General features: G+C 47.2%; 1 protein-coding gene across 1 annotated transcript in view; it reads left to right on the top strand.

Moving 5' to 3' along the window:
- SMAD6 (SMAD family member 6) overlaps positions 1-18,562 on the top strand; it is a 41,800-nt gene extending 23,238 nt beyond the window's left edge. The window contains exon 4 of the mRNA XM_065847556.2: positions 17,658-18,562. Within this exon, the coding sequence (XP_065703628.1) occupies positions 17,658-18,199 (542 nt within the window). The 3' untranslated portion in view covers positions 18,200-18,562. The remainder of the gene's footprint in view (positions 1-17,657) is intronic.
- Positions 18,563-24,056: the final 5,494 nt, after the last annotated feature.

Here is a 24,056-nt window from a genome sequence, read left to right as displayed (position 1 = left end):
AGTTTAATTTCTTGTAATCTTTTCCTGGGCTGCCGCCCCTTCCAGCCTTCCCCGCGGGAACCTGCGAGCAAATCTCCAGCCCCTTCCTGATTGTTTTTCCAGCTCCATTACACAACGCGCGTTTGTTTGGTTTTGCAAATTGGTCATGAGCAGTGTCAATAGCTGGAGATACACAGAAAGGAGAATGGACTTTATTTGGGTTTTAGGACCTTCTAAATGAATAGTGCCAAAATAAATACGGAGTTTTATACTGGGATGTGCAAACTAAACAGGCCTGCGAGCTCGTGGGGAGAGGTTCAGTGGAGTGCAGCGGGGATGAGACCGTCAGGGTACGCTGAGCATCGAGCAGGACTCGGGATTCATGAAGGCTAATGTCCCCTCGGGTCTGGGTTGTTGTTGCTTTTTTTCTTTAATGATGGATTTACAAGGAAGTAAGAATGTAAGGGCTGGTAACAGCACACTGGGTGACTTAGCTCATTTGCCTTCTGTCTTTAGAAACTGCATTAGGTTTTTCAAGGTCTACCATAAAAGAAGTTATTCCTCTGCTACTGTTGCGTTGTCCTGCAATAAAAACATTTTCAGTGTTTCTACTTTGAATTGACTTGTGGCAAGTTTATCTCCATTTATTCTGGTTTTCTCTGTAGTTGCTCATTCCTTTAAGCTTTGTAGCATAGTCTGGGGGAGGGCAGGTTAGACTTTGTTGCATCGCAGGAGTTGAGCATTGTGCTTCATGGGTGTGAGAGTTGTATCTTCTCAACAAACTCAAGGACTTTAGATGACACCTCGATGAATGAGACATCCCAGGTCTGAGCATGGCTCCAAAGTCACATTGGCATTTGAAGGCTTTCCCAGTATCTCACATCACAGCGGCATCAGGGCGCTGGTTTCTTCAGCATCAGTGTCATCTGCAAGTGTGACCTTGGTGAGATGCCATTGCTGGGAAGCAGGGGATGACCAGAATATATGTGGCTGGACCCTTCCATCAGATGCATCATTAGAAGGAGTTGCACACAAATTTTGGACTCGGAGCTGTTTCGTGGCACTGATGGCAGAGCCATACGCTGTGTTTGGATGTGTAAGGCTGACTTCACCACTGACAGCACACTGGAATGGCCTGAGCGTTTCTAAAAAAGACAGTTTGAATGCCCAGGCCAATTTCTGCTCTGAGTTAACAGCTGTCTAAATACAACCATGGTGAAGTCAGTGGAGATACTTGGAACTTCTGGTCAGTATTTGGAGCAGAACCTGGCAGTCCCCAGGTGTGCGGTTTGGAATAATGTATTTGAAGGAAAGAGGAAAATATGATGGTGGTTGGAGAATAAGAAGAGTCAGTCTACCTTGCTTATCATGGATTCTTAGTGTCCTGCAAGAACTTTCTCTTTAGGAAATAGGTTGCCTCAAATAGCCGTAGTGGCTTGCTGAGGGCACTGGGTTATGAAAATAAATAAAAGTGAACAGTGCTTCTAGAAATGCAGGGAATGTGAAAATGTTTAAATGATTTAGTACGAGAAAACTTTATTCAAACATTTAATCAAAGAGCGCGCTTTCATCTTCAAAACATTGGCGTCTGAACTCCCATCCAAGTTTTTTCCGGACTTTCTTTGCACTTCATCGTATACAACAGAAAACCGTGCATTGCAAAGTGAATAAACTTCCAGTTCCTCATTTCCATTTGTTGTTGTCGTTGCCTCAAACACACCTAAATTACAGTAAAGAGGCTGTTCTGGGGAAAAATTGCTTAACGTGTTATTTCCTGCATTCGGAAGATGTGCATTTATTTGAAGAATTCGAGCTGGGAAACACCGTGTACAAGCAAATCTCGTAAAGCTGCGTGGCTTTCCATAGGCTAAACACCCTGAATACAGATGTGTCAGTCAGCACTTTTGTTTTTTTCCCCTCTAGTGCAAGGGAATATTCATCCCTGAGAAGTGAATCTCCCCATACAGCACCTGCAAGAGTGACTACGTTGGATGGTTCGGTTTGGTGAGGGATGCAGAAGTCAGCAGTAAGGAATTAGGCGTTGTTTCAAACCTGCCACATGGCATTCGGGAAGGAAAAAAAAAGAAAAAAGATGTTGAAATGGATATGTATTAGTGAATGTTTTTTGGACTTACATAATTTTTGCCTGTATGACGTTAAATCTGCTTCTGCATTTCAAAGGGAAAAATCTCAGGACTTGTATCCATAATGCTGTCCACTATGCAGTATCTGTAAGCAGATTTAAAAAAAAAAAAACAAACCCAGTGACACTGGAGTTACGCTTATTGCAATAACTTGTTGCACGTAACCGTGCTCTGTTTTGGGGTGAATGAACGGGATCAGCTTAGTAATTATTTCCGTAGGATTGTGACCTTAGGGGCCCCTTGGGTCCAGCATTAGCATTGGAAATGTCCCTGTTTGTGTTCTTAAAACCATCTAAGCGTGCGCCGCTGCGATGGCCTGCCGTGCTCTGGTGGGAGATTTATGCTTCCTAAGTACATTGTAAAAATTTTATAAAGTAGCTTAAATATTTACACAATAAGCATTTAAGGAAACAGTTATGTCTCTAAAGGAGCTGCTGATCCTTTAGGTCCATCAGACCATGGACTCGTTTTTTTTTTTTTAATCTGACCTTCAGGAATTTCTTTTTTTCACCCAACTGTTTTTAAGCAGACAAACAAATGGAAACTCATACACAGGAACCTATAAATAATGTTAATGACCTGGCTTGTATCCTCAAAAGCCAGGAAATTTCAGAACATGATGGCGAGCTGGCCCTTTGCTCACCCAAGGGTGGAAAGCGTAGCTGGGAGGAGATGGTGGCAAGGACAGCACAGGTCCTGGGGTGACACATGTGTCCCCAAACAGGGCGTCATGATGACCAAAGCCAGCTCCAGCAGGAGGCACCTTGCTGGAGCTGCAGCAATTGCAAGGGCAAGGTCTTGTCTTTGCACGTCACAAATCAAACCCCACACAGCCTCGGGGGTCCTGTCATGAGGTTTGGGGGTTTGGGCAGTGCCAATGTTGTGGTTTGTAGGTGGCTGGTTTGACATGGACGCTCTTTCTGACTCGCAGGGCATCCAAGATGCAGGCAGTTGTTGCACAGCTGTTCTTGGGGAGGCCTGAGCATCTCTAGCACTTTCACCCCATCCTGCACCCCAACAGCATCCCACTTGCTGCTGGATGCTGAGGTTGACTCGTGCCACATGGCTGGATGTGACTTGGAGCGAGCTGGGGTGGCAGGCAGGGGTTTGCCTGCTTTGCCTTGCACTTGCCCCAGGATAGGCACCTGTCTTTTGCTCCCAAACTCGATTTTACAAGGCTCCAGCAATGCTGTATCTGTAGCATGCCGATGAGGTGCCCACACAAGTTTTATTTCTTCCTTCCCCTGTCATGAGTGCCTGTTGTTCAGCCTCGGGACCTGCTGAATCCTGCAGTGAGACGGTGGCTTTGCAGCTGCTGGTGACAATGAACCGAACAGCCTTTGCTTTCATGGATGTGTTAAGGAAGATGTGAGAGTCCAACCATCAAGGAGAGCAGCCCAGAGCCTTGGGGGCAGCCATTCCCAGTTATTTAGGGATGGTTTGGGATGGATTTTCCCTTGGATGGACATGGGTGAAAACATTGCTGAGCTGGCTAGCAAGGGGTGGGTGCCTGCGTGATCCCCCCGTGGGCACCCACCCCCCCTTGCTTTGCTCTTCCTGAGATGCACAGGTTATTTTTTTTTAAATTTTTTTCATCCTGCTCGCACGGCAAACGGATGTTTAGATCAGAAAGGAAATAGGATCGCTGTTTTCTCGGCTCCGCATGCAGCAAACAGCCCTTCAAAATAACTCGGGTGTCGTAAGTGCCAGGAAAAATAGTGAAGCCAAAATGTTGTAAGCAAATAATTGGTCTTTCTGTTAGAGGTCTCCTCTTCAGCTCTGAGTTTGTATATCGGACCAGTTGTTTTTAGGTTTTGTTCTGAGCTTTTGCAATTATTTTCAAAGCAAACATTCAGTATGTGCTGGACGAGACATTTTACTGACCCCAGAGTGCTGTTCCCAGGTGATTTTCCTAGGACAGCTCAGCTTTTGGGTGGGAAAAATGGTAATCGCCTTCATTCTGGAGCTAATATTTGGACCCCAGGTGCCCAGTGCTGGGTGTCACCCCAGAGGAGGTAGCCCAGGGAGCCCACCCAGCCAGGCAGAGCCTGTCCCTGTCTCCTGCCGAGAAGGCTCCTGGAGAGGCTTTTGGCCAGTGCTGTGGGAAGAGCACGGCCTCCCCATGCAGCCTGGCCCGGCTGAGTCACCCTGGCCAGGAAAGGGGAAAGGAGCTCGGCAGGTTTGGAAAACCATCTGGAAGGGCAGGCGATGCCCTGCCTGCTCTCTGCCTGCTCTCTGCCTGCTCTCTGCCTGCTCTCTGCCTGCTCTCTGCCTGCTCTCTGCCTGCACCCTGCCCACCCTGAGTGATAAACACACCTCGGGGTTGAGTTCAACCTAAAGCCGTGGGGCTGGGGATGGTTTTGTCCCCCAAGTTTGTGCACATGGTGCCATGACTGCCCTAAAACACCAGTCTCAAAGGGAAACCCTAAAAGTGGAGAATCACAGGATTGTTTTGATTGGAAAAGACCTGTAAGGTCATCGAATCCAACCATAACCCAAACCTGGCATTACCACATGTCCCTGGGAACCTCATCTCCGCGTCTGTTCAACCCCTCCAAGGATGGTGGCTCCACCACTGCCCTGGGCAGCCTGTTCCAATGCCCGACAGCCCTTTGGGGAAGAAATTGTTCCCAAGATCCAACCTCAGCCTCCCCTGGTGCAACTTGAGGCCGTTTCCTCTCATCCTGACACTGGTTTCTGGGGAGCAGAGCCCGACCCCCCCTGGCTCCAAGCTCCTTTCAGGCAGTTCAGAGATCAGAAGGTCTCCCCTCAGCTCCTGTTCTCCAGGCTGACCCCCCAGGTCCCTCAGCCGCTCTCATCACACTTGTGCTCCAGCCCCTTCCCCAGCTCCGTTCCCTCCTCTGAATTTGCTCCAGCACCTCAAGGGCTTTCTTGGTGTGAGGGGCCCACAACTGACCCCAGGATTTGAGGTTTGGCCTCCCCAGTGCCCAGGACAGGGGTTCCCTGTGGGTGAGCACTGCTGTCCTGTCCCTTTAGGGACCTTTTTGGAACATCCAGGCCAGTAGTGCAGTCTCTGAGGCACCTAGACCTGACGGGCACCCTCGTTGCTCCACACTGCCCGCTGCGTTTTGTGGGTTTGTTGGGTTCAATACGGAGGATGCGGGGCCAGGAATGGGTCCTGCTCCCTTATCATCTCAGCTCGTTAGTGTAATGACTGCAGGCACTGTGGTACACTAAAGTGGGGAATGGGGAACAGGTACTTTTTTTTAGACTTTATTTTATTTTTTCTTCTGGAAATGCAGCCTCTTGCAGTCATGCTTTCAGAGTTAAAATAAGGTTTAAATTACGGGGCTGGCTGTGGCTTTTTCCCTTTCTTTCAGAAATTTTGCCAACTTGCAATTTACTTAATGAAATCCTGCTATTTCGTTTAACAGGGATGTTTTTTGCAGATGTTGATTTAACCCAGCTTTATAAAATATGTGAACTGTGCAGTTTCTTCCCTATTTTTAACAATTTAAAGATTCTAGTGCAGTAACTTGACAGAGTTTATAACGTCGATATGTTGGTTTGTTTTTACCCTGCAAATACTGAGGTTGAACAATGAGGCTTCCACATCATCGGCAGCCCTGGCAGAAATAGTCAGAAATGTTGCAATAATGAGCAAAAGTTGTCCAAAGCGGGAACTGTGTTGCTCGTTGGAGCTTTGTGAATGTGTTTCTGCAAAATAGCTGACCCTGATTCTACACTCAGTTGTTCTTTAAGTTTTGTACAGGGATGTTCTTTGCATCCATGTGGATATTCTGTATACGTGTATATATAACCTACAGGAGAATGGAGAAGAGGAAGGAGTCTCTTCTAGGCTGCCGACAGGCCGCCTCTTTAATGTCTAATACTAGGCATATTTCCCCCCAATATGCCTTTATTTTTTAAAATCAATTTCCCTTGAGGAGAGGGGAGGAATTTGGCGTTTCTCTTTTAGCGCTCAGCTGTGTTGAGTGTGTGCAGTCTTGAACTCGTTAGCCATAACGAAGCGTTCATATGCTCCGTTAATCTCCCTGTCCTTGATTTACAAAGAGCCCGACCCGCTCTCCTTCCATTTTCCTCTTGATGGGAAAGTCGTTTACTTTGGTACTTAATTTGCAGAGTTTATAGCTGCAGCCTGTGCATCCCCCCTCCAGAAACGTCTCATGGAGGAGTTGCAACCACGAACCCTGAATGAGCCGATCCTGAAAAGGTTATTTTTAGCTTTAAATTTCAGCTGCCCTCCAAGAAAGATGAAAGGTTGTCCAAGAAAGGTGGGAGGGTGTTTAATCTGAACTGAGACCCTTCTTGAGCTATGCTCATACACCCACAAATTATTTTATCTGGGTTATATTGAATGAGTGTTACTGGAAATCAGGAGACGTGGAGCTAATGCTGGCAGCATCTCTTGCTGTGTCCTTGCTATAACTCATTAATCCCTTTGAACATCCCAAGTGAAGCTGGATTATCGGGGTGTCTGGGATTCGCATTGGTGCAGCAGCACAGGATGTGTACCATGGAGTTGTGTGTGTATTTTGGTATTTTCCTTCCCCCTCCTTTTAATAAGAAACTGTGGTTTTCAGAAATGAAAACAAGCCCTTCTTGGCCAGGGAGGGTAATTAGCATGAGTCACCTCTACTCTCCATGTGCAAATACAGGGTTAGGAATTTCATCATCTGGGAGATCATTGTGAAGATGCTTTCGGGGACTTTTGGAGGCCACATGTCACCGCCTCACTGGGCTGCAGTGATGCTTGCGAATGTTGTGGATTTCATGCAAACACATTGGTTTTCATCCCTCGTCCCTTGCAGAAATTTTCCTGCTCTTTATCTGAACTTTAACAGATCTACAGCACTGTTCCAGGGAGTATAAAAAGAAGACAAGGTATATTTGGTCTTTCAGGGAGATCTTATCCCAGGCTAGCAGAAATGCAAGCCTTGTGCCACCTCTACTCCTCTTGGTTACTGATTTGTGGATTTTAGAGAAAAAGTGCCAGGAGACCCCTCCCGGTGCATCCACCATGACACACAAGTGTCGCAAGGGTGGTTATCCACCATGGTCACCGTGGTCTAAGAACTCCTGCAAAGCAAAAACTGCCACCGCGGCATCCTTGCTGCTTTGACTGCAAATGTGAGGGACCAACTATGGGGCTTAAATCCTGAGATGCTTAAGTCATTGTTTAGTCTTTGCTTTAAGTGGGAGTAAGCCCGTGGATGCTGGCCATGAGCCGTTGTCAGTGGAGCAAGCTGCTTGCTTGGAGCAGGGGCTGGAGTAGACCCAGAAGATGTTTACACATAAATACAAGAACTAGCTATCGGAAAATCTGGCGTGTGTGGGTGCACACGCATGCACGCATCCCTCTGCACGTCCCTCCTGGCCTGGCTGCGGCCGTGCAGACATATATGTGTGAGTAGGAAGGCAGGAAACATCCTCATCCTCCCTGCCGAGGGGAGGGCCGAGGACTTGCCTCTGCCTTGCTGCAAACAGACTCCATCCCCATTGCTTTTACTCCTCTTCAACAGATACGAGCGGCGGGACCTCCCCATACAGGTTTATCCTTTTAGCGTGACCAGCTTGGCTTGCACACCTTTGCAAGGATTGTTTCCTTGCAAAGGCCATGCTGGCACCCAAAATCCTTTAATTCACTGGAAAACTTGGGGCAAATCCGCCGCGAGCGAGGACTTGAAGTGACCACAGATGATGTGACATGCAGTGGTAGCCATGGAGCCGTGTCTCCCCAGCTTGCTGTGCTTGCTCAGACAGCGAGTCTTGGGGAGAGCTTTATTGGGAGAAGGCTCTTGGGCTTTGACCAGCGACAACAAAGCCTGAATTTCCATTTCAGCCCATGTCTGCTTCCCGTATATGCGAGGGCACTGATACCACGCTGGAAGAAAAAACAAAACAAAACAAAAAAACCCCAACAAAATTGCTTCTAAGGATGCTGGGGGAGAATTATCAGGCAAGGGGAGGCATCAACAGGAGCCCTTTTGAAGTGCAGGGGATGAGTTGGGTTGAGGGATCCACAGCTGATGTGGGTGCCAGTTGAGGATTGGGGTGAAAGCCCAAGATTTTTGTTCTCCCAAAGGTCCCAGGCTGGGGTCTTGCGGCTGCCTGGGGCTGGACTCTGTACCCATCCAGCCAGGGAGGAGCAAAGCAGCTCGTTCCCAGCCCATATGGAGAAAAACATTTGATGGGCTCCTGCTTGTGGCCCCCAGGGAGCCTCCCCAGCCTGGCACTCCTCCGTCACAGCTTGTTTTCCAGGTTGCTGATAGTTTCCTAAACTTTCACAGTCCTTGATATTTGCAGTGGTATTGGCATTGAGCCGACAGACATCTGTCCAGCGCCTCGGTCTTCTCTCAAAGGTGCTGCTTGTGGCTGCGTGGCATCCTCACTGCAGAGAAAACAGGGTGGCCTTGGGTTTTTTCAACCCGCTCGCTGCTTCTCACGTCATCTGCCTCTGCTGCGAAACCCTGCGGCTGGTTCTCAGGCGTCAACCCGATAGAGGTGGGATAGCAGGGCAAGGCTGGCTTTGTGCTCACTCTGGAGGGGACAGGTTTGGCTAGAGCTCTCAAAATATATCCGATGGTGACATTTGACTTGGTTTTGCTCTGGTTTTCCACTTGGGGAAGCGTCTCCACTCATTTTCTGGTTAGTAAAAACAGAAGAGCGCAGCAAAGCTGCTGCACTTGCAGCCTGCTTCATTTCCCGTGCCATGTATGAGCTCTTAAGCCCAAAGTTTCCAGCTTTGCTGGTGGTTTTGGGGAGCAAATTTTGCATGACCAGCCAGGGACATCACTAACGAGGCTTCGTGTAGGGGAACCGCTGAGCATTTGCCCTCTGAAAAGGGCAAGTTTTGGTTGTTCCTGGAGGGAGCTGAGCTGTGATTTGGGGTTGGGGCTGTGCTTGGAGCAGTGTGAGTAGGTGACAGTGTACTGCCCGGCTGCGTGGCCTTTGCAGGACAGCTCAGAGAAGCTCAACACCCTCATATTATCTAACAACCAGAGGAAAAAAAGCCCCTCCCCCTTTTTTTCTTTAATCCACTGCTTTTTCCAGAGGAGGTACCTGCGTGAGGCATCCTGTGCTGTGTTCGTGGTCCTGCGACTGGGGATGCTCAGATGCTCTTCGCAGTCGTGGCAGTGGGGAGGCTGGAGCATCCTCAGGAGCATCTCTGCAGCCATCTCAGCGACATCCTCACCAACTCAGCATCTGGCTTCCCAAAACAGCCCTACCACCTGAGTGTCTCCTCCCCCCCCAGCAGAAATCCGTTTATTTGATGCTGGTGTGAGCTTGGCAGGGCTTTGTTTCAGTTACAGCCCCAGCCTCGTGCCTCTGGACCAATGCGCTCCGTCCGGTGATTCCCAGTAGCCGTGATGAGGCACAAAGTGGTGTTACTCCTGTTTCTCTTCAGAGGGACCTACTGATTAGTTTCTGCTTTTAAAATGCTTTGAAGCATTCAGCTGAAACTCCTGTATAAGTGAAAACTATTATTATTTATTTATACCATTTTCCAGAATCTCTCCTCCACCTTGGGATGCTCCCATTTGCCACAGCTCTGGTCATTGGGCAGATAATTTCCCTCTCTGAGAGCATCAGTTGGGATTTCTAAGAGCACCAAAAGTTGCTCTGCAAAGCTGAAACAGGTTAGAAAAGCAGAAGAGAGCTCAGGAGGTCCCATGGGATTTGGCCAGCCCCAGCGTCTGCCCACCAGCTCAGCCCAAGTCGGATGCGGTTGGCGTAGCCAGGATTGCAGCCGGCGGCCCCTGGATTAATTAATAGCGAGGGCTGGCAGGGCTCCAGGCGGGAAGGGAGCGTTGGACGTTGTGGCGGCGGCAGCTAAAAGGGAAATCTGCCATTGGGTGATTTATGGGGTGATTTCTCCCAGATTCTCGGCGTTTTTCAGGCTCTGGGAAAAAAGAAAAAAGGGATCGCATACATGGTTGTTTGGAGGAGCTGAAAATGTACAAGTTCTCAACCTAAAAATGAAAAAAAGGCTGCAGAAGGCACTCGGGGAATGAGCCTTCTCCCCTCTAAGCGCAGTCGGTGCCTTGCCCAGCTGGCAGTGGGAGACAGAGAAAAAAGCCAACCCCAACTGCTTGATGCTCAGAAGATTTGGAGCAAACCTCCGAATTTAACAGAAAATCACTTATTGGATACCTTCCTGCCGTCCTATCCCCTGTGTCTTTCACCATCTCATTTATTTTCTCATTTTTTTGGCTGTTTTAGGTGCAGGGTGGGGACATCCTGGGTGCTCACGGAGATTCCGAGCATGACCCTGGGATTTTTGCCGGGCTTGGACTTACCCAGGGCTGCTTTCCAAGAGTGGAGAAGTCTCAGCCAAATTCTGGTTGATGACAGGTCTGGTGCTTTCATAATTGGCAGCCAGCGTAGGTGATTACGTTTTGGGCTCCTTTTGAAGATGTATTTACATTGTTGTGCTAACTTTTACGTGCCAGGGATAAAGCCAGGTTACATGCGCAGCCCGGGAACTTAAAAGCGATGAATGCGCCTGTGAAAGCTGTGAGCAAGGGAAGCTGGGATTATATGGAGACTGTTCGACTCAAAAAAGAAAAAAAAATCACCTAAATCTCTGAAAACATTGGCCTTTAGAAGTAACACATTAAAATGTCTGTGAAAAATACCTTAGTTGTGCTTTTCCATTTTTTTTTACTTTCTAGGACTTTTCACCCTAGGCTGAAAAGACCTTTGTAAACCATGAAGGGAAGCTGGGGAAAAAAAAAAAAAAAAAACAAAAACAACCAAGCTTAAATACCTTAAAATCATGTTCTGGATTGTGTATTTAATGGCCAGAGAAGGTACATGAGAAACAAACTCCTTGAATTTAGCTTGAAAATAAGCTAACTGATGATGGCTTATGAATTTCCAGGCAGAACTAAACATGGCGTGTGTTTTTCTTTGGAGGATATAAAAAAATTAGCATGAGCTGATGATTTTGCAGAGTGGTTTCTTTTATGCAGGGAAAATTGTTTTCATCCCAATTCTTGGCATTGGCTCCTGTCCTGTGTTGCTTTTGTTTCTTGGGCTGCCATGGAAATGTCCCCCTTTCCCCCCAGACCTCTCCACGCGTCTCTTTCACCGGCTCTGTTGCCCGTCAGACCTTTTTTTTGAACTAATTTAATTAATTAACCCAGCGCAAGTGTTCTTCTGAGTTAATCATCTACTGGGTTAACGAATTAAATGGGCTCACGGAGGAGGCTGGGAAGCGCCAGGGCTCTGCTCCGAGGGAAAGGCTGGAGGAGGTGGAAGATGCCTCCTCCATGGTGGGTACGGTGGCAGCGAGGACTTCCTTGGTGTTGGTTTTTGCCAGATGAACGAGCTCTGTGGTTGCACAACAGCCACATCCAAGGCGAGGAACATGCCAGGAACTGTGCTGGGGTTGGAGGAGTTGGGACCCTTTTGGCCGCAACAGTGGTGACACCAGGTTAATCATGATGTGCAGTCACGCTCTTCATTCTATAATCGAGGTGTGAGCTGGGCTGAACGTTTAAGTCTCTCTCAGCAGAGCAAACCAGCAACCTAGAGAGAGTTTGATGGTCTGCAGCATGGGGAGGGTCCGCACTGTTGGCTGTGGCTGACATTGGTCACTAGCTGGGGAGCTTATCACACACCTTTTAGGGCCTCTGAATCAGGGAGCAGTTTTGTCTTTGTCACAGCTGGGACATTAAATGATTCTCAGTTGATTCTGGACCTTAAAAATCCAGAAAGAACCTTGAGCTCTCCAACCTCCTGCTTCTACCCAGCTGCCATCCCCTTGCACAAGCTTATTGTCTTGCTGTAACACAGAGCTTCTTGCTTCATTGGAGAAACCCAGAAATTATTAGAAAAAGGGACTGAACTGTCCTTGTGAGGACTTTCCCTGACCTTAGCTGGGACAACAGCCTGGAGAACCTCCTGCTGCCTCTGCTCTTCCAGTGTCCCCAGGGCCACCACAGGACAGCAGCCTGGGCCCTTCGTGTGCTGGTGCACATAGGACATAGCCTTAAACGTATATGGTGGACCAATGCTGGATCAGTCCCATCTGCTGACAGAGTCACCAAGACATGGTTCACCAACACCTCCAGCTCCTCCAAGGGCAGCAAAGTGCTTTCAAAGTCCCACCCCACAGCTCCCAGTGAGATGGACAGACCGACGGTGGCCACTTTGTGGTCCAGTGTCCCCAGGGACATCTGCACTGGGGAGCCCTGTGCTGGGGACAAGGCACAGCTTGTCCCCCACCCCAAGGGCCGGGGCTGGTGCTGGGGGTGGCTGCAGTGCAGGGGCTCTCAGGGGGCCACAGTGATGCATTCCAGCTGCAACTTGTAAGGCAGAGGTATTTTAAGTATATTGGCTTAACGAAAATGGTTGTGAGCTTTACTAGGGCAGATTGACAATTAATTTTTTTTTTTTTTTTTTTTTGCAAGGCCATAAAAATTCCATTTCTGCTCTGCAAAGTTTTAACCCCTTCCTTACCCTGGAGCTTGTTTCTAAGGGGATTAATGGGGGATTATTTTAACTGATGACTCCCCGGTGAACTGTTAAAGATTTTTGGGAAATGTGCGTGTTCTTTTTTCTGAGCTTTTTATCTGGACTTTGCTCACAGTAACCCATGTACAGCTATAACCATCCTGCTTCCATCCCTGCGTATTTGGTAGTACAAGCCTATGTCTGTGCTGTGGCAGAGGGCAGAAAAAAGGCTGAGCATGTATCTAATAGAGTCCGAAGTGTAATAAAACTGAATGGAAAGACCTTGGCGATTGAGAAAGGATGTTGCTGAGCTCTATGCTGCTCCAAGATGCAGGAGTGTGGGAGAGTAGGACATGAAAATGGAGTATGGGCTGAGTTGTGGGGACTTTTCTGAATATCCCACTCCATCTGTTCAGGTGCCCAGATGTGCATTTGAGTCCCTGTCACAGCTGGAATGTGCAGTGATTTGGTGGTTGTTGTTGTTTGGTTGTGTTTGTTTGTTTGTTTTTTACATTCACGGTCTTCCCTGTGGGCGCCTCTTCAGTGTGCTTTGAAAAGCTCATGGGATGGTTTGGGGCTGGGTGGGGAAGGGGGGACCGGATCACCCATTCCTCACAGAGGACTCTGCTTGGAAAAACAACACAGAGCCACTTGTGACTGTTTCCTCAGGAGTCCGTGCAAAAATGGGAATATTCCTCAAAGCTCTGAAGAAAACTTCCCTTCTCACCCCCTTTTCCTTTACGCAGCAAGATCTTACTTGCAGCCATATATCGTGTGGGGGGTTGACCTGCTGAGAAGAGGTTTGGTGGCTTCAGAAGAGCCAAAGCATGAATCAGAAATATTTTAATTGTGTGTTTTGTGATCTGCCCATGTTTTCCATCATGCTTTTAAGTGCAACATCAAGCAGTGGGACTGTGCAGCGTTCTGTTTTGGAAAAAAGTGTCTTTCTTTTCTCTTTTAATGCACTGCTTTGAACTTTACTGGCATAAAGTACTGTCAAATCACAAATCATCTGAAACCTCAAGTTATTTTCTTTACCTCCACGCTCTGCAGGGAGCGAAAGCAGCCGTGCTGCTAACGCCGTGAGGATTTACAGTATTTGCTCTTTGCATTTATTCCTGTACCTGAATTCCTTTCTCCTGAGCCATGCGAGATTCTTCCCATTAAGCTCTGGGTTTGACCCTCTGTCTTGCCTTCCTATCATGTTTTTTTATCTTAAATTGTTTGAATTTCCTTTTGAATGTGTCTGCTGCGAGGCATCGGTGCAGCGGAGGAAACGGCGACTCGAGGAAGGAGTAAACAAGAGCCAGAGCTTCAGCCCATCCATCTGATCAATAGAGGCGGCTTTGATGGCAGAGATAGCCCTGACGCCAGCCAAAATGTAGCTGCTAGGAGCTGTAGCTGCCTACAATGATAGTTGTTAAAAATGTGTCCTATACGATCGAGGGAGGCACCGCAGGACTAAAATATTTTTCTTTCTTCAAAAAGAAAGCTAACAAGCCTGCCTCTGTTCCAGCAGAAAGGCAAAAAAAACCCCAGACAAACTGGGTTTTCTTGTTTATGCATAAAGGGCAGCGTGGAAAAAGGGGAGGAAAAAACGGCATATTTATTTAAAAGGCAGAGGACATGCTTTTCTGCCGGCCGCCCCTGCCGTCTGCTGAGTGGTAGCGGCTAATAGCTGGAGGCGAAACTAATACTTGGCAGGGGATGAGACACAGCGCAGGCCCCTCATCTTCGGGGCTCGCTGAATTGCTTGCTTTATGTCAGGGCTGCGAGATGAGTTCATCTTCTCAAGATTTGGTTGAGTGCTCTGGGAGATAAAAGGAGGCAAAGGAACCCACTGCGGCATGGGGAGCCAGCAATGGATGGGGCTGGGGGCTAGAGGGACCCCACCGAAAGCTTTCCAGAGACACAGGCTGTTCAGATGAGCCTTTTCACCGTCTCTTTTCAGGGTGTTTTATTTGCCTGCAGGCCCTGGGCAGGTTGCTTTCGCAGCTGGTTGCATGGATTTTTAAAGCCTTTCTTTACCCCTGGCCAGGAAAAGCAGAGTGGAAAGGAAACTTTTAGCTGCTTGATCTGCAGTTACCTAAAGCTCATGTCCTTATGCATTTGAAGAAGCACAGGACATCTCCAGGAGCTGTGACAGGCTGACAGAGATGGCACGTTGGCAGGGGGGTTTTACCCCCAGAGGTGTTCACATGGATGGAAGGACTGAAGCTCATGCCATTAATTGCACAGAAGTGATTTAAATAAGGCTACTTTGGATGCATCAAAGCAAGAGGTGTGAAAACACCTTCCCCTGTTTTCAGCATGTGTGTCAGTTGGTGACTTTACCAAAATATTTGCTGGTTCCTGAAAAGCCGAGATGGCAGCAGGGATGGTGGCACCTACAGTGAGATGTTCTTGTAGAACAGACACTGGTTTCCTCCTGCTCTGCTTTGCCCCACTAGGTATGTTAATTTGCAATAAACTGTAGGAGAACACCTATTTAAATGTTTATTGCTGACTGTTCTCCTAATTAATTCAGCTGATGGGGAAATTTGAGTTTTGAAGTTATCCCGTTCTTAGTCTGTAAGGGAAATTCAGCGACTGAGTGGTAGTTTCAAAAAAAAAAACCGCGATAACAAAACCCACTTACCTAATGGGCATGCAGGGCTTTGTGGAGGTTGGGAGGTTAAACAGATGCAGAGCTCAGTAATTGCTACCAGCCCCCAGGCCCGGCAGATGAAAAGCTCTGCGCTTGTCTGCAGCCCCCCAGCATCACTTGAGTGGGACAACAGCAACATTTAGCATTTGAGAAGAGTTTTGGAAAAGCACTGGGGGCTTCTCAACTATATGTTGTCCCGGTGGAAACTGGGTGCTGTGGAGTACGGACCTGCACATGAAGCTCAGTACCTCTTTCTGCTGTTGTGTCATTTATGAACTACATCTTGTCTCACCTCTTAAAAGAAAATAAGAAATTACTTGCCATAGTGCACTTTAAAGAGCAAAATATGCTCACAGTCTGCATGGTGGTAGACCAAGGGATGATGTAGAAGATAGAATGATTTTCATCCATGCTGAGCTGTTGATTCCAGGGCTTTGTACAGATGTAGCTAAGGATGGTTTTGCTTCAGTAACATTCAATTAGATAAGAGGTTTGAGTCAGATTTGTGTTAATGCCGTAGTACTGCGAAGAAGTTCTGAAACTTCTTATCACCAATTTCATCAAAGTTTGTGCTCTTGGTGCATTATATTGGTACTAGGCACCTGGGGGTGGGGATTCTAACCCAGAATTACATTTTAATCTTCTCTGTCTTCCCTAAAATATCATGTTCCCGTGTCTGGTGCTTTGCAAGGCATCATAAGATACTTCAAGAAGAGTCAAGTCCAGTTGTCAGTATTTGTAGTGTGCTTGAGTACAATTTATTCATCATGTACTTGCCAATGGAGTCATTACCGTTTTGGAGCAAGTTGGGTTGTTTACCTCCTGGTGATTCAGGTGCAGTAGGATCATTTGAGATGGCAAAGGCAATACAGGGCATCAGTGAAGGAGTAATGGTGTTTCTTTCCCACTGGGGCTGAGATGTCTGGTCATTGCAGGGTTTCCTTCCCAGTTCTGGATAAAATGTGCATCAAACCAAAAATGGGCTGTTGGTGGCTGTGCAGGATCCTAAAAATTTAAATTTAAACAGGTGATGGAAGAGAGCGGGGCCAGTCTGGCATTTTGAGGGTGGTTTAGACTTGCAGTGGGTGAAGGGATCGGTGCAAGATGTTGAATGCTGCCCTCAACAAAGGGCATCCCGCCGGCCCCGCCACCTCCCCTCTTGCCCAATTATCCCCCATTTCCCCTTCTCCCCCTCTCCCTCCCCTTAAATTTGTATAGTTACAACTCAAGTTAAACTCTAACAAAGCTGCTTAATTCAAAGATCGTTAATGGGGAGGAGAGCCGTTCTCCTCTGGGGTAATTTGAGCCCGAAAAGAAACGGGGCTGTAGAGCTGCGCTTGAAATCCAGTGTGTCAATGGGGGCTGTGAAGCAAAATAATGGCATCACCCTGTGTGTGAGTTAATCGGACTTGATGGCACGAAGGCAGAGGGGTCAGCAGGCCACGGGCGCATGATATATTGTCAGGGAGCTTAATGCTGGGCATGGAGCAGGGCTCACTCGATGCAGAGCTCCTTGCTTGAAAGCCCAGGGTGGTTTTCTGTTAACTGGTGTGGTAGGAATGGGAATGATGTTCAGCAAGAGGTTAATTCACCTGCTTTGGGGCTCTTTTAGGGCTGAGAGTTCCCATCTTCCTTCTGGAGGCATCATAAACTAAACAGATTTCTAGCAGTCTGCATCCCTCCCGTCTTCCTTGAACGTAATTCCTAGAAAGAATAGGTGTTTCTCATTTTTCTGGAAAGAGTTCCAGTGGCTTTGCAGGACATGCGTAGTTCATACAACTACTCTCCATTGGCATGAAATGCCTCCTCAGATTTCATGTTCCCCATGAGAACATCACTATCACAGTGAAAGAATATTTCACAGCAGAGAGAACTGTTGGGTTGGTTGTCTGAGCACTTCATGGGCAACCTCTGTGTTTCAGTTAACCTTTAAAAATGGGGCCATAGCACCACAGTGATGCTGGAGGTGCCTGGGGACCTGCAAAGCTCAGGACTGGCTGTGGTGAGAGTATTGAGGTACCGAGTCCCCACATGCTCTTGGTCATAGAAATATGCATGTCTTGAGTACACAGGGTCGCAGCTGCTGGACACAGGTTGAACATAAAGCTAGAGAGAAGAAGAGATGTTGAGCTCCACAGAAGCTGGTGGGTGGCCTGTTGGATCACCAGCCTTTGCTTGAGCCTTCTTTCTTGGTGGTGTTTGACATAATTGATTGAGGACGGGCCTTGGGTTGAGGATGAACATTGGGTTAAAAGCAAGTTTTGGGTTGAAGATGGGCCTTGGGTTGCGGACGAGCTTTGGGTTGAAGGCAAGTTTTGATTTGAACACAAGTTCAGTTCCTGCGTAAGCAAAGCCGATGGGTGGGAGGAGCCGTTTGCTTACCCTCCATACCTTTCTTCTCCCAGGTGGTCACAGCAAACCTCTTCCTCTCCTTTCCCCCACAGATGCCAGTACGTCGCCCGATGCCGTGAAGAGGAGCCATTGGTGCAATGTGGCCTACTGGGAGCACCGGACGCGCGTCGGCCGCCTCTACACAGTGTATGAACAGTCTGTCAGTATATTTTATGACCTACCTCAAGGAAACGGCTTCTGCCTCGGACAGCTAAACCTGGAAAACAGGAGCGAGACTGTGAGAAGGACTCGAAGTAAAATCGGCTATGGGATTTTACTCAGCAAAGAACCGGACGGTGTGTGGGCTTACAACCGCAGCGAGCATCCCATCTTCGTCAACTCCCCGACACTGGACATCCCCAACTGTAGGACTTTGATAGTGCGCAAGGTGATGCCAGGCTATTCCATCAAGGTCTTTGACTACGAGAAGTCCTGCCTCTTGCAGCACACGGCCGATCTGGATTACACGGACGGGCCCTACGACCCCAACAGCGTGCGGATTAGCTTTGCCAAGGGCTGGGGGCCGTGTTATTCAAGACAGTTTATCACGTCGTGTCCTTGTTGGCTGGAGATTTTACTCAGTAACAATCGATAACAGTCAGCCTCTGACGAAAGGAAAAAAGAAAAAAAAAAGACACAGACTATCCCAAATATCATCTACCTAGATTTAATATAAAGTTTTATATATTATATGAAAATATATATTATACTTGTAATTATGGAGTCATTTTTACAATGTAATTATTTATGTATGGTGCAATGTGTATATGGACAAAAAACAGAAAATGCACTTTGGCTTATATAATTCTTTCAATACAGATTTTTTTAAAAAAGAAAAATTATACAGCAAAAATAGGAGAAAGCCCTAATTTTGATGTATGGTTTTTTGAAATATTATTAATACCCAGACAAAAAGCTAATACCAGTCACTCATTGATAATAAAGTATTCGCATTATGGGGGGGGGTTTAATTGTCTATTTTTTTTTCTCTCCCCTGACCAAAGTCCACAGCAGTGTCTGCTCGGGCGTTCTGAAGTCAGGAGGGGTTTCCAGGGGGGTGACCGCTGTCTCCATCTCAGCCAGGACCATTAGAAAAACACTAACTTAATTGCTGGAACCACTGCAAATTAATGGTTATCAGTGCAAATTAATGGTTATCAGTGCTGGTGGGAAGAGCAGAATAGACTGTGGCCCTGCAAGCTGCCCAGTAGGACCAGTTTGCATTATTAGCTTTAAAAAGGGTTCTCTCTCTGAGTCCAGTACCCCCTAGATATGTTTGATGGTTGAGAAACAAATACTGATTTTTGGACAACTCCTGGTTGGGTGGAGCCTCAGTTGGAGACATTGTAGTGTGGCCTGAATTTTGGGAAGCCCTCCAGTAGCTTGAAATAAGGCGGAGGTGAGTTGGATGAGCCATGCACAGATTTGTCCTGTGGCTCTCCCAGTCTGTTGCCCAGGCAATAAACTGATACAGAATTGTTTGGGAAGAATATATTTGCTCTGAGGAGCAGTTGCAGCCAGAAGAAGTCCTGGTCAGATGAGCTTGTCTCAGATGATTTACTCTTTCTGGAAATCCTGGCTAAAATCAGGCAAAAATCTGACTTCTGCGTGAGCTTCGTTGCTGTCAGCGCTGTAGCACCCATGTGTCTACACGGGCAGGTTGCCTTCACTTGTTTAGTAAAATTATTTATTGCCAGTGACTGGTGTGGAGCTCTATTACAAATCCCTGTATGTCTGATTTTCATAAAGACCCAGCCTCTGCAGTCTTGTGATTGCAGAAGCACCTCAGCTTTCGATGTTATGGGATGTTTTTGTAGCCCTCATATTTGCCGAGAAAAACATGGAATGAGACCTTCTTAATGGCTCCACACCCAGACTGAGAGTAAAATAGGGCATAAACTTACTATTTAAAAGCCCTTCTGATGCGTGTCAGGGTCATGCATGTTGGCAACTGGACTTGGTGTTTGTCCAGCAGCCCTGAGCGAGGATGGGGCACGTGGGGACCACATCCCACCCAAGAAGGGGACAGCATCTGCCCAGGGGAGGAGACCATGTCCCACCGGGGAAACACGCAGACATGGGGTGAACATCGGGGAGAGACATGAGCAAGGAATGTCGCAATGACATTTCCACAGTCGTTTTTCAAATTATAACCATACTTGATATTTAATTGGGACCACATTGGTCGAGTTCATGCAGCATTAGTATTAATGCTTGACATCATTAATTTTTGTTTGTGTTACAACCATTGTTGTCAGGGAACTATGTCAAAACATGTCACTATCGTTTAAAGCCAGCTTTCAGGAGCTTTGCAGGTTTGTTTTTTCTTTATCCCCTTTGGCATAGATTTGGTGTGTCCTGCCACACCACCTACATCACTCACTGTATAACTTTTGTGCAGTCGGTCAAGGCTCCGTTTTTATGGTTTGGGGTTTTTTTAAAGAGATTTTTCTTAATACCATCCTCATTTTAACTGGGAAGAACCAGCCAAAAGCTGAGTTGCTTCTCCCCATTTCCTTTTCTCTTTCCCAGCATTTCCCACCACCACCCACAAGGTTTTGCATTCACATCCCAAGGTGGTGCTGCCTTCCTCCCTACCCTTCTCCTCCTCACATGCATAGATGCAGCAGTGCTGTTGTTTTCCACTTTATACCAGCTTCTTCCATCTTTTGGGCAAAGGATGGACATTCTTGTTTGCTTTCATACCACCCACATGGTATAAAACTGTACTGTTGATTTTTCCTGACTTAACCCTTTGGCCAGGCTGGTTGGGCACCTTTCAGCTCAGTTTCTGGTTTGCATCGGCAAAAACATTTTTGTGTGTTGAAGTCTGAGGGTTAACTTTGGGGTTTCCCTTGTGCAATCCACTCATTGTGCTTAATTTTTCTTTTTCTTTATTACTCATGCACTTCCCCAAGAATAAATCTGGAGTTTTATTTAAGTTGACAGCAAGGCTTTAAAGGGAATGAAAAAGGATTTTATGGTGAGGCAATGAAATAAGACATCAAGTATTTTCTGTCCCATTTCTCATCTTTAATACTTCACTGTAATCATTCAAACTTAGGGCCCTTTTAAGAAGCTTTAGGACTTCCAAGCTATTGAACTCCACGCTACAGCCTTCCCCGTGCGATCCCCCACACCAAGTCTGAACCCCAGGGCTGTTTATCGACTGTAAATCAGTTTTCAGAGCAGCCCTTGGGGTGTCTGTGGAGGGCACTGGTATCAGGGAATGCAGAACTATTGCCCTGCCAGGGTTTGCAGGAGCAGCTGGGCATCGTTAGGTTTTGCTAACGACCCCAGGGGTCTCTCTTGGCCCACAGCTGCTGGTGTTTGCTTGTCTGCCCCAGCCCTATAAAAGCAGGATGGCCACAACCTCCTCTCTTTTGTGCAGTGTTCTGGGGTCTTCTGGATGTGTTTTCTTCTTATTCATGGAGCAGTTGTGGTCTTCTAAGACCAGAGGTAAGTGGCACGTTGTGTTTACTCATTTTTTTAAGGTTTATATGTTATTGCACCATTTTAAGGGCAGAAATGAAAGCATTCCCTTGGCAGGAGGGTGCTGGAGTGTTTCTCCCTGGGCTATGCTTGGACCAAGTTCCTGGTGCTGCTTTGGGTGCCCTGATACTGGGGTGTTGCAGGGTTTTGTGCTATTATTTGTGAGCTGGAGCTGGTTTGGCTTTGTTCTGGAAAGGTTGTTTGATCACCCATGTGCCTACATTATCACCAAGTGGTTTTTTTGGAGGTATGTGTTGGGCAGTGCAGCAGGAAAGTGTTTTTTTGTAGTACTGCTGAGACACCCATCATGCAGTTACAGAGGGTCAAACTCTGAGCTGGATGTGCCATGGTAGCACATCAAAACTTATCCTTGGTCAGAAGAGACACAGGGGCAGCAAATCCCTGAGCAAACACAGTTTTCCACCTGTGCCGAAGGGCTTCAGCAATGCACTGACCTTGGAGTTTGCTCCAACTCATCAGGTATATGTACCAAGAGGTCATGGTTTTGTTGTAGGGTGGGGGTGTTCTGTGGGTTCTGTGCCTCAGCTGGTCTGAAACAGGTGTGTCTCACTCCTCCAAGGCAGTGACTCCTCAGGTGGAGCTTCCCCAGACCACAGCCCTCAAATTGCCTTGTCAATTGAGGCAGTAAGATTATGATCCTGCAGAAGAGCCTGAGATGAATGGTCTGACTCACTCTGACTGCTGTATGGATCATCTGTAGAGGTGGTGGGACACGGAAGTGTTCTAAGGTGTTACTCAGGCAGTGAAACTCGCTGGACACCTTAATCTGTGAGCGCCAAAGCACTGACAGAGGCATCAGCTGGTTCCTCACAGTGTTAGAGGTGCTACCAGGAGGTTGAAGGCTGTGGAGCATGTGTCTGTCCTCACTGTGCCAGATACACCCAAAGTCTACTTACGTGGAAGTCCTGAACTGATAATTCTCCTAGTATTGGACGTGAGTCCTTATGGCCTTTGATTTGTGGAGTGTGTTTATGTGACAGGATCCTCTTAATTTGAGTAATGTTGCATTTTAAAACTCTGCAATAGGCTGATGAGAAGCAGGCAGTTGCTGCTGGTAGGTCCTAGGGGTTGGTGCTTCTCTCATGAGATGTTCGTTATCCCTGTCCTTAATGTTCATTGCTACTATGACAAAGAAATATGGCTTGCTAGCCAGAGTAGAAAATAAACGAATGCTAAAAGAAAACACATTCAGCTCTTGTTAAAAGGAGAGGTGAAGATCCCTCTGTGGCACGGGTTTTGCCCTGGTTCTACAGGGTTGGTCAGTATCTAGATAATAATCTTCCTTCTCAGGATTTTATCTCTGCAGTAGAAGTGTGGGGGACTTGTTCAACGCTTAATTAAAAGCTGAATATTGCATGTGTGGGCTGGCAAGAAAGAAAGAAAAAAAAAGCTCAAAACAAACTCTTGGTGCAGAGGAAGGAACTGGAAGTTTGTGTCAGGGTGTGATGCTGCTTGACTTCATGGTCTTTGCAAGTCATGGAACATCTCCAGCTCTTTGTTTGGGATGTGAATTAACCCTTTTAATGGGGCCAGAATTGCTGAGGTGCTCCTATGTGTGGTCCTGGGTCAGAGGGTGGACCCGCTGTCTGGTCAGAGCCTCTGCTCTCCTGGTGCCTCTGGTGGGTGTGGAATGAGCCTCAGGAGCCACAGTGGAGTTTTCTGGGATATTTTTTGTGGTGTTTTTGTTTGTTTGTTTTGTTTTTGGTGGTGGTTGTTGTTGTTTTTTGGGGGTTTTGTGGTTTTGTTTGTTTGTTTTTTGTTTTGTTTGCATTTGGTTTTGGTTTTTTGTCGAGTACCAGGACCAAAAATTGAATGTCTCATCATCCAGGTCAGTGGCCCTGCGGAGGGAGGCAGCTGTGGGTACAGGGCTATGGGCTGTGCTGAACTGCTGTGGGTGCCGTGCATTGGGTTTTGAGCTGTTGGATTTGGTGAGCGGGGCTGGCAGTGAATCTGCTGCTACCTGGTTGCCCTGGCTTTTTTTTGAGCTCAGTTTTCTGAGAAGCTGGGTGTGGGGTGGCTGTAGAACTGTGCTGTGGGGCCAGAAAGGTCCTGCTGCCTTTACCCCATTGTGTCACTCTTCCCTGAATGTGGATCTGGTCTGATGGATGGAGCACAACTTTCCTGGAAAGCAAAAATAAAGATTCATGTCCCTTTCTCCTCACTTGAGGTGGGCCGGGTTGCTGAATCTGGTAAGCCCTCAAGGAGGGAGGTGTTCTGGGGGTGACAGGGCATTGTGACGGAGTCCCCAGTGTCACCTGGTTCTCGGCGACATCCCAGAGCCGGTCCCTGCAGCTGGTGTCCCAGCACTGCTGCCCCAAGACTGGCTCAAGGAACGTGAAGCGCAGCGGTTAACTGCAGAGCATCCAGAGTTATTTCCTGTAAATAACTTATTTTGCTTTCCTCAAAGGTCTTATTTTCCATTTGGTGCGTGAGGAAGCATTGCTTGCTGCTTGCTGGATAATCCTTTCTGTATTCCTGATTTATGTATGTGCTGGTGTGATGCACAAAGTAGCATCTGTACTATATATGCTGTGGGAACAACCCAAAATTGCTCTGAAACTCAACTGGCTTACAATTATATTGGATTCTATTAAATTAAAACACATAGCACATATATTACACAATAAACCACAGCTATTTCATGGATCAAATTAAGTTTTATTTGGGCAAATTACAACCTTTCTTACAGTTGGGCCTTTGTGAAACCATTCCTTTTTAATAAAAGCAGGCATTTTTGGCAAATGCTTTTAAAGTGTGCATTCCCAATAATTGCATATACTGTTGCAATTCTTTCTGGGATATATGTGGCTAATTATCTTCTCCTAGTTAGGATAGGCTCAAATGAGCAGTATCTTCCCTTTTCCCTTCCCCCACACCTCCCTTCTGCTGGAATTTCTTATTGCTTTCCATTTTTATTAGCTTGGCTATGGAAGTCAGCA

The sequence above is a fragment of the Patagioenas fasciata genome, chromosome 12 (genome assembly GCF_037038585.1).
Source record: "Patagioenas fasciata isolate bPatFas1 chromosome 12, bPatFas1.hap1, whole genome shotgun sequence".
In the NCBI taxonomy this organism is placed as follows: Eukaryota; Metazoa; Chordata; class Aves; order Columbiformes; family Columbidae; genus Patagioenas; species Patagioenas fasciata.
This window is presented reverse-complemented; position numbering and strand designations above follow the sequence as displayed.